Raw genomic sequence first — 11,942 nt, 5'->3', positions numbered from 1 at the left:
TGTGGGGTTCTTCATCTGGAAGTTATTTCTCTTTATTAAATTGTATTTGTCTGAGCCTAGAAATTTTAAATTTGTTTTAAATGTTTTAAATTTGCAGATTCACACATACCAATGTAAAAGAATAATCCCATTGCCTACACAGTAAGAGCAGTAAATTGCAAAACTGACACACATTTATCTACCTTTTTTCACAACTTAATATGTTGCTGCTTTCAGACACTTTACCGTTAAAAACAAACACAAGTTGGAGATGAGACTGGTTTTGTGACTCTGAAACCGCTGCACACAGGGATATATGACTTAGCATCTTTTAAAATGGAAATTATCAAACTGGAAAGATCTCTTATGTGTAAATCACATCGTTCCCACAAGAGGGCAGCAGAGTACAGTTTTTAGGCTGTAGTCTATGTTGCAATCACGTGTCTCTTAAGACGTGCCTGACTGAAGGTGAAGCAAATGCTTTTTTTCCCCTAGCGCTTTCCGAGTCTGTCGTGCTAAATGCAGCCCACAGGCAGCATGATGGAGGCAGAGATCGTGTCCGCAGGAGGAGTTCGCAGCAGCAGGCAAAGCTGCAACACGGTGAGGATCCTGAACGAGATCGAGACCAGCCTACTGGAATGCAAAGTGTGCTTTGAGAGATTCAGCGTGGAGCGGGGCAAGGGCAGGCCCAAGAATCTGCCCTGCGGTCACGTGATGTGCTGGGAATGCCTCAGCTCTCTCGCCCACCCTCGCTTTCAGAGGCTGGAGTGCCCCTTCTGCCGCAGGCTCTGCAGCCCCGCGGAGGCGTCCGACTGTCTCGTGGTGGCCCACCTGACGGAGCTGCTCGGGGGCGGCCGCCCTCCCTGCGCGGGTTACAGCGCGGGCGGGTTTGGGACTGTGGGCCTGAAGCTTCGCGGGGCTTTCGGAGGCTGGGGGCGCTTGGTGAACCCCACGGGAGCTGCCCTTTTCGGCGGGCGGGGGGCGCTGGTAGTCGTGCATGACGGTAGGAAGCGGGTGGGTATCTTCAGCCTCCAGGGAGAGCGCCTCCACGGGTTCGGGCGCAAGGGGACGTTGCCCGACGATATCTGCTACCCCCTGGACGTCGCTGTTACGCCCGCAGGCCACATTATTGTGACCGACGCCGGGGATCGCTCTGTCAAAGTGTTCACCTCCGCGGGAAGAAATCTTTTGACCGTCAGAGAGACGTTCAAGTTGCCTTGGGGAACGGATGCCGACGGTTCCAATCGCATCTTTGTCACGGATGCGGACGCTGGGACCCTTTCTCGCCTGGTGGTGGATTTCTGCACAAATCTCGTCACCGGTCACCATGTGGCCTCCTCGAAGCTGTGCTGCCCCAGAGAGATCGCATCCTCCAAGCTCACAGGGTCCGTAGTGGTAGTGGAACATCTAAGAGGTTGGGAACACAGAAGCAGCACAGCCACAAGGCTCAAACTGTTCGATAGCCAGCTCAGACTGCTATCTCAGATCGACACCTTTGGATTCAGTTTGGTGGCTCCAGTTCAAATGAATGTCTCCGCGGTGGCCTTTGACAGCGAAGACAACGTGATTGCAGCTGATGGCAGCCGGAGAGTGGTGGTGTGCTTGGGGAAGCTCAGGGAATCCCCTTCCTTTATTCCACTCATCAACCAAGGGCTGGGTCGCCCTGTAGGACTGATCTGCACAGCGGGGAACATGCTGGTCGTCTTGGACAGCAGCGAGCAAGCTGTGAAAATTTACAAAGATGGCCGAGACCAGCTGTGAACCACTTCCAAGAAAAATTTAGAGTCATGCAAACTGCAGACTGAGCATATTTAAGTGCTTGGCACTTTGTACTGCTTGTAAAATTTCCTGCTGAAAACTAAGAAAATCGTCACTAATAAAATTTTTCATAGTAAACATTACCGTCATATACAGTAGACAAAAAAGTACTGTAAATACTTGTGAATGGAGCATAAAGCATACATAAATATTTCTAAGCATATGGTCTTTGTATTTATATATAGAGTAAACTGTATTAATATATAATATGTTAATAGTATAAATACATTAATATTGCTTACAATGACATATCAGTAGATAATTTGTTTTATACCACTAAAAATAATTTATAATAATATTGTATAATTAGAAGACTAACGTTGGCTTAACAGTTTAAAAAGACGTTCTAGGTCTGTGCTTCCCTGTACTGGTTTTGGACATATTGTCATTTCTGGTACAGTATGTATTTCAACCCAGCTCTTTCTTAATGAACCTCATTGAAGCTTTAATTGAAGTGTTTTCACAGTTCCAGCTCCTCGATGCAAGATTAGATTGGGGAGCTGTGAAGAAACAGTTGGAGATTAGTTCCACAACGAAGAGTAACAAGAACAAAGGCAACGTTTTGGATTTGGAGCCTCTTCAGGTATGACTGCTTCTCCCTGGAAGCACCCAGAGCTGGGCTAACAATTACCATGTGCCAGATGAGATTGAGGACTCCTCCCTTTTCGGATTCCTGTTTAAATGACCATGTGGAACTTAACTGAAGAGTCTGTACAGCACTGTGCATGCTTATTAAAGGAGTGCTTCAGAAGCATCATACCTACTTGTTTCTGTGCATCAGTCTTAAACAAGGTGAAAACTACAGCTTTTGTAAGATGTCTTTGAAATAATACACACGAATGAAATTATTTCTGGAAATAAGAACTTTTAAATGAGAAACTCGGCTGTACCAGAAACTATATCAAAGAAGGCATTCAAAGTCCAAGATTGTGAAACACTTTTCTGAGTTACACTGACTCCTTCGCTCCATCTATTTATCAGTTCATTAAGAAAAGCTACTATCTGGTTTATTTATTATGAAAAGACCCTTATGGCAAGAGTCTATCCCCAGGAACATTGGATGCATACTGGGAATACAACCTGGACGGGATGCTAGTCCAATGCAGGGCACACACACCACTGAGGACAAGATGAGGACGGCATGTCACATATGAGAAAACCCATACCGCATTGGGGAGACCATACAAACTCCACACAGAAGATGCCCCATTCCAGACTTGAACCCAGTATCCAAGAGCTATGAGGCAGTACTGCAAGGCTGCCAAGCCTTCCTGCCATGCATTGATAGGATATTAAAATATTGGAAGAATGTAATCTTCAGCATATGTTTAGAATGTACGGAGAATGACACTCAAGTGCAAATATGTTTTTTTTTATTTTCAAGTGTGATTTTTTTACTTTGCAGTTTTATATAATAATAATTAATAATAATAGACATGCATTTTACATGTTTCGCCATTGTTACTGCGCTTATTCCGTATTCGGTTGGCATAAGCGAGTGCCTGGCTCTGCAAAACAGTTCTGGTCAGAACTGTGATTTACAATTTGCAGATTATCACATACAGTACACTAATTTGCACATTCCTGGTCAAGAGGCACTTTCTCGGGCCGTAGACAGTACTAACGTACAGCAGCATCACTGATGGAATGAGAGCAGAAGGTAAGAACAACGAATGGCAGTATAAATACTCTTCCATTGTCCTAATTGTCTCAAATCCCATGCGATATAAGGCCACATTTAGTAGATATACTGTAGATACAAAGTATTCCGGGACTCGGAACACCCTGGAAAAGCCGGACTAGACACCCGTCCGTCTCACGGAGCGCGCATGTACAAAGGCGGATAATGGAAAAAGTCATATTTACTCGAGCAGTTTATAAATACAAGGCTGCACGAAAACGTACGTGAGAATCTACAGATTTACCATCTGAACCTGTCGGTTTCCACATTGGTATAAATAAACAGTGCGACGAAAGTACTCTTAATTTTTGTATTTTGGAAGTGTGCAAAAAGCCTGTCCTAACACTTTTAAAGTACTGACAGCATATTCGCAATCAATTCCAACAGATCAGCACTGGAGTAACATATCTGAACATCTTCTGCAGTTTTGTATTACTTGCTATTTTACGTCGTTATGCCTGTGAAAACGCAGCGTTATTAAGCGCTACATGTTTGTTACATTATAAAAATAATAACAGTAACCATGTTTATTTAATTTATATTTATAAATATCATACTCTATTTATTAAATATCCACGTTTATTTATAGAAAGTAATAATACAAAATAACAATACATACCCACAGCTCCGGTCTGAGTTGTCCCATTTTTCTAATCAGGTGCAGCAACAGTGACATTTTGGTCTTGTCTCTAAATTCGCAATGGGATGACGATATACTCGATCTCAACAGTAAGAATGTAAATCCTCACAAAAATGTTCACTATTCACAGCTGACATGACGTTTTTTGCGTATTGAATAAAGCTAGATAGTAGCGTGTTTCCCCTCACGCATCTTCGTTCGTCTTCGTATGTTTCCGTGATGTCCGAGTGCCTCTCCCGTATTCCGTTCTTCTCCGTGTATTCCCGGTGGCCTTTGCTTCCGAAGTTCAGTTCGTGTGTTCCCAGAATCCGGCTTTTTCGGTCCGCCGGAGTCTCGCCTGGTGGTGCAAACTGCTCTCAGTGGAAGATGGCGGTGGGGATGGAGTCTAGGATGAGAGAGGATCGGTGGTAAATTTAGCTCACTGAAAGTAAAATATGTTTAATTTTCTGTTTCAAGTGGCCTGGAATGGATCTTGGGAATATATTGTTTGCATCTACGCCCGATAACTGACTTGGAGCTAAAGCACTTGGGGACTCACACTATCATTTTTCCTAAGTCCAATGTAACAGTCTAGTGGAGGAAAAAAAAGTGGATGAAAATGTCGGATAGTAAGGTAAAAGTTGCTGTAAGAGTCCGGCCAATGAACCGGAGAGGTAAGTGTATTGTACTTCACCATATTCTGTCTTCTGTAACCCATAATTACAACACCCTTTAAAAACTTCTTTAGCTGCAAGATTTGTAACGCAGTGTAGCAGCATCTTCTGTCTCTTCAGCAGTTATGCAGCAAAGGAGTGATGCGATTTATCTGGGAGTTGTTTTAGGGAGAAGTGAAACGGCTAGGCTTCGGGGATGTGTGTTTTGTTACTGTGTGACGGCTTTAAAGCGCTCCCTGCTAACGCACTGTCCCTTTCGACTGTCACCGCAGAAATTGAGCTGAACACGAAATGTGTTGTGGAAATGGAAGACAACCAAACCGTCCTGCACCCACCGCCTTCAAACTCGAAAGGGGAGAACAGGTAAAAACTGCTGTGTGATAAAGCATCTACTTTGGTTAGTGTCCCTTGTGCGACTTAACGAACTTTTAGCGGTGAGTCCAGTCTTTGTATGTGCCCGGGCGATGGGGGAAATCAGTGATTTGACATTGATCCTCGCATTTAGTATTATTTAACGGTTACCGTCGATAAAACCTGCGATTTGGCTTAGAAACAAAGAGGTGAAAGGCTTCTGGATTTTACTGTTTTGGATTCGTTTTTTTTGGGGGGGGAGGGCTTTGTATTGAACGAAGATGGGATTGCAAACTTGGATGTACAACATCTGTGCCCGCTGCTGTAGATCAGCGAGACCTTGACGCACAAGAACTAAATGCCGGATAAGCACGCATGTAGTTCGGTTTTCTCGACGCTTACAGTACTTCTATGTTATGTGGTCATTCCTCCCAAGTTTTAGAAGCGAAAAAACAACAACAGGTGTGTTAAATAACACTTCACGCGCCTCCTCGAGGCCGTTTTCAATGCTGTGCGACACGGTTCCCCGCAGCGCAGTGCAGAAAATTGACCACCAAGCCCGGGATACAGAGAGTTGCGGAAAGAGCCGCTGGCTCCCATCCAAAATTCCAATGCAACAGGCTGTAAAAATAGATGGGAGAGAGGAAAGGGGAGGCCGCTCGTGTTGGGCACTGTCCCTTCCACTGATACCTGTTAGAGCCGCCTCCGACAGTTTAACCTGTATCAGCTTCTAAAGTCGCCAAGATTTCGAGTCCTTTGATTGTGTTTTAATTGCGGTTTTTTTTCTTGCGAAAGGGCAACATTTTAAAGATAAAGGTAACCTCAGACAACTTGGGTTATATTTAGTAACCCTACAAAGCGGTAGTTTTCCGCTTGCTTTCACTGGGTTTTTGAGGATGTACATAGGAAGTATATGAGTATATAGGAATGGAATCCTGCATAGTTAGTAATCTTGTTTTTGGGTATGTAGTTGTTTGTATAGTATTTATAGATCGTATATATTGCTTTTGAAAAATTTCTTTTAAAATTAAAATGGGTTCTCTTTTCTGAAAAATAAGCCTACATCTGTTGCGATTTATAGATCTTGTGGTTAGATTTGACTTTTTTGCCCTCCGGTGAAATTTCACTAATTGTGTTTGGACTCTACTGGAACTTGTTCATTGGAGTGTAGTACTGGTTAGCAAACTCTGAAAGGAGGCTTTCAGTCTGAGCGAAAACAATAGGTGTGTGTCAGATGATTTATGGAGCAGGAAGAGAGCTGTGTATCTTGCTCATAATTGCAGAAATGAAGGCTTTACATTGTATTGGATCAGAACGGATGTGCTAGTTACATACTGCTTAACCAGCAGAAAAACGGGTACATTATTTTGTAAGTTGGAGCATTGAGCTCAAGTCAATTCAGCAGATGTAACACAGGGCAAGTGCAACTTTATGTGTAGGAAGCCATTGTAAAGAAATTGATGTTGATATGCACAGACTTTCAATTGACTATCCTTTTGACAGAAATGACATATAGCAAAGGATCACAATTGATTTCCATAAATATTTGTTGAATACGATCTGTCAATGACAACATCTTGTTGAATTTACAAGGGTTTTGTCTTGCCGCTTTCTCTTATACTGAATGTCGGTGTGACCTAAAGTCCAATTATTGTTACATCCATTTATTTCGATTTTTAAGATTTTCTGTTTTGGGGAGATTATTTAATGTACATTAGAATCTACCAGGATGTTCCGACTGCTTAACATTTAGGCCTTGACCTTGTGGTTTGTTTTGAATGCCAGATTAGAAAAAAAAAAGCTCTCAGATGTTGGCTAGTGAGTGTTTAGCCGAAAACTTTCAGATAGATTTGGAAAACTCTTTCTAAAAGCCTGGCTGCAGTACATTTGCATCTGAATTTCTATTTACAAAATCCTGATTTGATGTAACCTGGAATCACAAACAAAGACTGACCAGAGAAGATAAACAGCAAGTGAATTTCCATGACCCCCAGGCAGGTGGAGGTTGTGGTTTTGCATAGTCACATTGGAAACCGATATTTCCTTTAACCATTAATGTAGGGAAGGTACATGCTGACTGTGAGACAGTGCTGTGTGAAGATACTCACTTTCAAATAACTGACAACTTTGCCATCTTGTAATGTGCAGTCATTGACAGGGAAAATGGAGTGTATCATAGCTTCCATGTTTTTTTCCCAACCTAAACTTGCCCGACAGCACTAGTACTGGCAAACACCCTGCCTTCAAACCATTTCAAGCCAGCGTTACAAGAACTGGGTTCCTTTTAAGTCCGCATGTGGTTTTGAGGCTTCACTGAGTAAGCTGTTGGCTCTTCATGAGCTGGGCTCTTGCAGTGCAAGTGAGAAAAATATCATCAGTCTCGAAATGTTATAAAGCAATTTGCAAGCCATCTCTCCAATAAACCATAATTTTGCTTCTCTCCTTAATTGTGTCGTGCTTGGAATCTGAATCATTTTGGCTGAATCATCACCAATATTTTTAGAACCATATCTCGCAGTGTAACTTAACACTATCCAGTCCCAGGCTCCAGCATTTTCCGTAGACAGTAAAGCCTTTGTGCTTCTGTAATTTAACAAATTTATCATTTCAGAGAAACCAACAGGCAGTGATGAATTTTTAGACCACTTCTACACTCACAAGTCCCAGAGAAAACAGAATGTGGTATGGGGCCATCACTCTTCTGCAGAGACTAAGTGTATGTGGGGTTATTTTTAAAGTGGATGTTGATATCTGCTCTGGGATGTCAAGATACTACTACAGAGCGATCTGCTCCCCTCTCTCCTCCCACACACTCTGTAATGAAACACAGGGGTTATCACAGCTGTACGCTAAAGCCAACTTCAGACACATTAAAGTATAAAGCTTGTGATGGAGGACCAGCATTAAGATTTAATAGAACTGCAAATGGGCCTTGTTAGGGTGCATAATATATGCAGGCATGCTCATCTGTTTGCAGATGTTCTGATAGTAACATATATTAAGTTACTGAGGGATTGTAGAGAACTGCAAAAAAATATATTGTAATGGAGTCTCATATTTAAGTTTTCCTTTGTTTGCTTACTAGAGTGTGTTGTGTGCTTGGACATTGCTACTCTATCCTGTGTCTAAAATCTGGAGAATTGTTTTTTTTCTGCAATTGATATATACTACTATACGCTGTCAACTGTGAAACTGAACACTCAAGCATTTTGTTTGATAGCAAGATGTCATAAAACTTCAGAAATGTTCAGCAAAGTCCTTTCTTTTTAAATTATCTGTTGGAATGCTTAACTGAGCACTCACCTCATCTGAGACCAGAATGGAGCAAATAAAATTGAATGGCTGGAAAAGAAAACGAAGTCATTGTATCGCCTATATTCGTGACACAAGAATAAAATTAACTATCCAGCCCTGGTCACATGTAGTAGTTTCACTGGATATCAGGTAGGGATTACACTGATCACTAACAGTATGTGATACTGATCATACTAAACTATGAAACCAGATGTTTTTAATTGGCTTTTCCCAGCTTGTCCATCCTGGATTTGAATTTATCCCAGATATATTTTGTAACTTTTGACCATTCTGTACACCACCGCAGTGCTGTTTCCCCACAGTAACCACAAGTGCAACGTTTTGTTTTGCTGAAGCAACAGTCTATTTGTTATAGACTAATCTTATATAATCTTAACACGCTGAACAAAATTGTAATAACTAGGTTAATCTGTGGTTGTCCAGTTAGCCTTTCTCATGGTAACACTTGAATGAGGCTAAAGAACGCCGTCATTAGTCTTTTATAAACACTCGACCGCGTGATAAAACAACATGCAGAAAAACCATACTGCAAAATAAAGTTCCCCTTGAACATACCAGGACCATTGTTACTGGGCTGTGTCTGCAGACAGTCCTTGTCAGCTATCAAGTCCTTCATGTTGTCTTCTTTCTAACACTCCCACCTGACTCCTCTCCACCTACAGGTCTGGCTTTAGCTTTCAGTTGAAACTGTGTCTGATCATGAACCGCTACAGTATATATTACCGTCTGCCTGTGATATCATTTTCTAAGGATGTTGTTGTATTGTGTTGATTACTATGTGCGATAGGTTTATGACCATTTGTAGCCTCGTTCAAATAACCTTTTCACAGCTTTCATGTAGTCATTTCAGAAGTGCAGGGCACAAAGTTTGTGAAACAGACAACCCAAACAAGCGGCCCTACTTCTACTAAAGTGTAATGAGGAAATTATCATATTTCAAAACTTAATGGGGCGAAAAATGGCTGATGGTCTTGACTTGGGTGCATTTTTCAAATGCAGTGGTAGTCAAAACCAAGCATTTTGTTTAAATAACGTATGCAGAGCTATACTAGTGGACACCAAATAGAAAAGAAATGTAGAGGAGGTTAGAGAAGATTGCTCAGATTGGTAAAACATTTTGTGGGTATAATGTCTTCATTATGGAAATGGAAAAAGAGTTTTCAAAACATTTATTAGATCTAAGAGTTTCCGTCTCTGTGGTTGTTGTCAGTTTTTTTAATTATCAAATGTACGTATTTACCAAAAGTAACACAATTGTATTTGAACGTTTGAATTAACTTATAAAGGCTTGACACCTTTGTAAAGATGGTCTAATTTGATAAACTGTGTCTTGGGAGATCTGGCGCTTGCCACATGTCTCTCCTGTTTGAAGAAATCGTTCTGTTCTCATCCTAGGTTTTAAATCTTTACCATCAGCATTCCTCCTACCCTTTCCCCCTTTGCCCATGTCTGTAGTTGCGTCAAGTTACACTGTTGTGTAATAAAGCATATAGTTTGCATGAAAACTCCTTTTTTTCCTTCCCCTTGTTTGTTTATAGGGTTGTGCTCTAAACATGATACTGAACTTGTGGATGTTTTTTTAGGGTTGTTATGTACATAAAAAACATACCAAAGAGATTTTAGGACCAGCACTATCGTGACTCAGCCTGTCTGCAGTCGGAAATCAGTTCCTCCTGCTTCTCGTGTTGCAAATGATGATAAACAGAGCAGCCTCTAGCAGTTTGGCTGTTGTCAAGAGAATTTCAAAAGTTTTTTACAATACTAATAATAGGAAAATACTAAAATGCATAGGTCCCTCTTTTTTCTATTCAAAACCTGTAATTTCAGTCTACACTAGAATTCACTTTTGTAGAGCACAGATAGATGCCAGTTTCTGTTTCAAAGTCAACACTCTTTGCTAAAGACATTGGGAGCTTCTTTTGTGGAGGGGAATGTTCAGAAAGTTAACAGATGACTGACAACAATGTTTTAGAGACCTTTGAAAACATGAGGTTTGCTTAGTGATGCATTCATTCTTGGGTGTGTTTTTTCTGAACTGTCAATGTGCACAAAATACACTTTTTCCTAAGTCAACTTTGAATATTAATCACTCTCCAAATGTTTTTAATTATAATTCCTTACAATATATGAAAAGAAGTACAGCGAAAAAAAATGCTGATGAAAGTGCAGACTTTGGGTTCCTTTTCAACCACGTTTGTTGAACTCCTGTTTTTGTTTTTTGATGTTTGTGTGAGCTATGAAATTCTCACCCTGTTATGTAATGTTTTGAGTAAACAATGTCGAACGTTTAATCATGGTTTAGAAGGCTTCACAAAGTATTTGGTCATGTTTTAGAAACGTGTTTTATGACGTTTAAATTAATAGTGCTGAATGTGCAGGTTATGGCCTCCTTTTAATCCAATAAAAGAAATTGAGTTGTGTAATGCAAAGAAGAGGCTGAGTCTCTTCCTTTTCATATGTTGATTTTCACTCCTGTTTTCCTGCCACAAATATGGATATAATATAATAATATTATAATATTTTTGATTTTTGAAAGCAGTTCAATATGTAAAATGTTTGAGATATTTTATGTCTTGTAAATTTTCCTGTTGAGTGATTTAGTTCAAATGTTCTTTTTCAGTGTTTGAGGAGAAGTGAATATTCTTAATATTAGTGACATTTTCCTTGTTTTTACAGAAACAGTTCTGTAAATGGCAGAATAAGAAGGTTCTTTGTACTTAAACAATAATCTAATTTAAATGCACTTGAGCAAAAACCTGGGCCTGTGAATCACTTGAGCATGAAAAAGGCTTTCTCTTAACAAAGTGTTCATGGGGCTTTCAACATAAAAGGACCTACTTAGACTTCCTTTCTGTGTTAGCCTTGCAGCAAACAAAGTTTTAAAATGGAGTCTTCGAAGGCCAAAATTCAAAACTGAAGGAATAAATGAAGTTTTGTTGCACAAATTTAAGGATGTGTACATTGCTAAGAAAAGCTGGACTATTTGCTTTAGGTAGTCTGTCATTTTAGATACAGGGCATTTACTTTTAATATTTTGTATATCTAACAGAAAGGAATATTTAAACACAACTGATGCACTTGATATACTTTGGTTTAACATGTTGTAGTCACAAGTCTGTAGTCTCTTAAATTAGACAGATCTGTTAATTGGTTGCACAAAAGACCGGCTCTCAAAATCTTTTGCTTTACAGGCTTAAAAAGAAGATGGGTTGTTCTGTTTTTTTCAGTTCAGCATAATTATTTGATGTAGTTCAGGTGGATAGCTGCTTCAGCATGCGTAGGCTGCAAAGTAACAAGTAAAAGGTTTATTAAATGCTGAAAAGAGAAGACAGAAAACAACATTTCAGAACAAGGCTCCACAGCCGAAACATTGTGTTTTCTTTCTTCTTTTTTCAGCATGGAATAAGCCTATTACTTGTTCCATAATTTTTTTTATTCTTTCTTAAAGCTGTTAAAGCCACTTGCTGATAAGCATTTTAAGCAAAAAAATCCACAAGATTTAGGA

General features: G+C 40.4%; 2 protein-coding genes across 8 annotated transcripts in view; both read left to right on the top strand.

The window, feature by feature from the left end:
- Positions 1–426: 426 nt before the first annotated feature.
- LOC102689479 (E3 ubiquitin-protein ligase NHLRC1) lies at positions 427–2,551 on the top strand. The gene has a single exon (XM_006635901.3). The coding sequence runs from the start codon at positions 499–501 to the stop codon at positions 1,738–1,740; it is 1,242 nt and encodes a 413-aa protein (XP_006635964.3). The 5' UTR covers positions 427–498; the 3' UTR covers positions 1,741–2,551.
- A 1,854-nt stretch (positions 2,552–4,405) lies between these two features.
- kif13a (kinesin family member 13A) overlaps positions 4,406–11,942 on the top strand; it is a 98,741-nt gene continuing 91,204 nt past the window's right edge. For 3 of the 7 annotated variants that reach the window (XM_069194966.1, XM_069194965.1, XM_069194962.1), the window contains exons 1-2: positions 4,411–4,771; positions 5,044–5,134. In XM_069194966.1, the coding sequence (XP_069051067.1) occupies positions 4,711–4,771; positions 5,044–5,134 (152 nt within the window). In that variant the 5' untranslated portion in view covers positions 4,411–4,710. Of the gene's footprint in view, positions 4,772–5,043; positions 5,135–11,942 lie in introns of all 7 variants that reach the window. The other 4 variants (XM_069194963.1, XM_069194964.1, XM_069194961.1 and 1 more) reach the window with 2 other exon arrangements.

Source organism: Lepisosteus oculatus, chromosome 10 (genome assembly GCF_040954835.1).
Source record: "Lepisosteus oculatus isolate fLepOcu1 chromosome 10, fLepOcu1.hap2, whole genome shotgun sequence".
NCBI lineage: Eukaryota > Metazoa > Chordata > Actinopteri > Semionotiformes > Lepisosteidae > Lepisosteus > Lepisosteus oculatus.
The sequence above is the reverse complement of the archived record's forward strand: the minus strand, read 5'-3'. Positions and strand labels throughout refer to the sequence as shown.

Bases quoted from the DNA above. Each gene is read 5' to 3' on its own strand.
- LOC102689479 (XM_006635901.3), top strand. From the start codon at position 499: ATGCAGCCCACAGGCAGCATGATGGAGGCAGAGATCGTGTCCGCAGGA.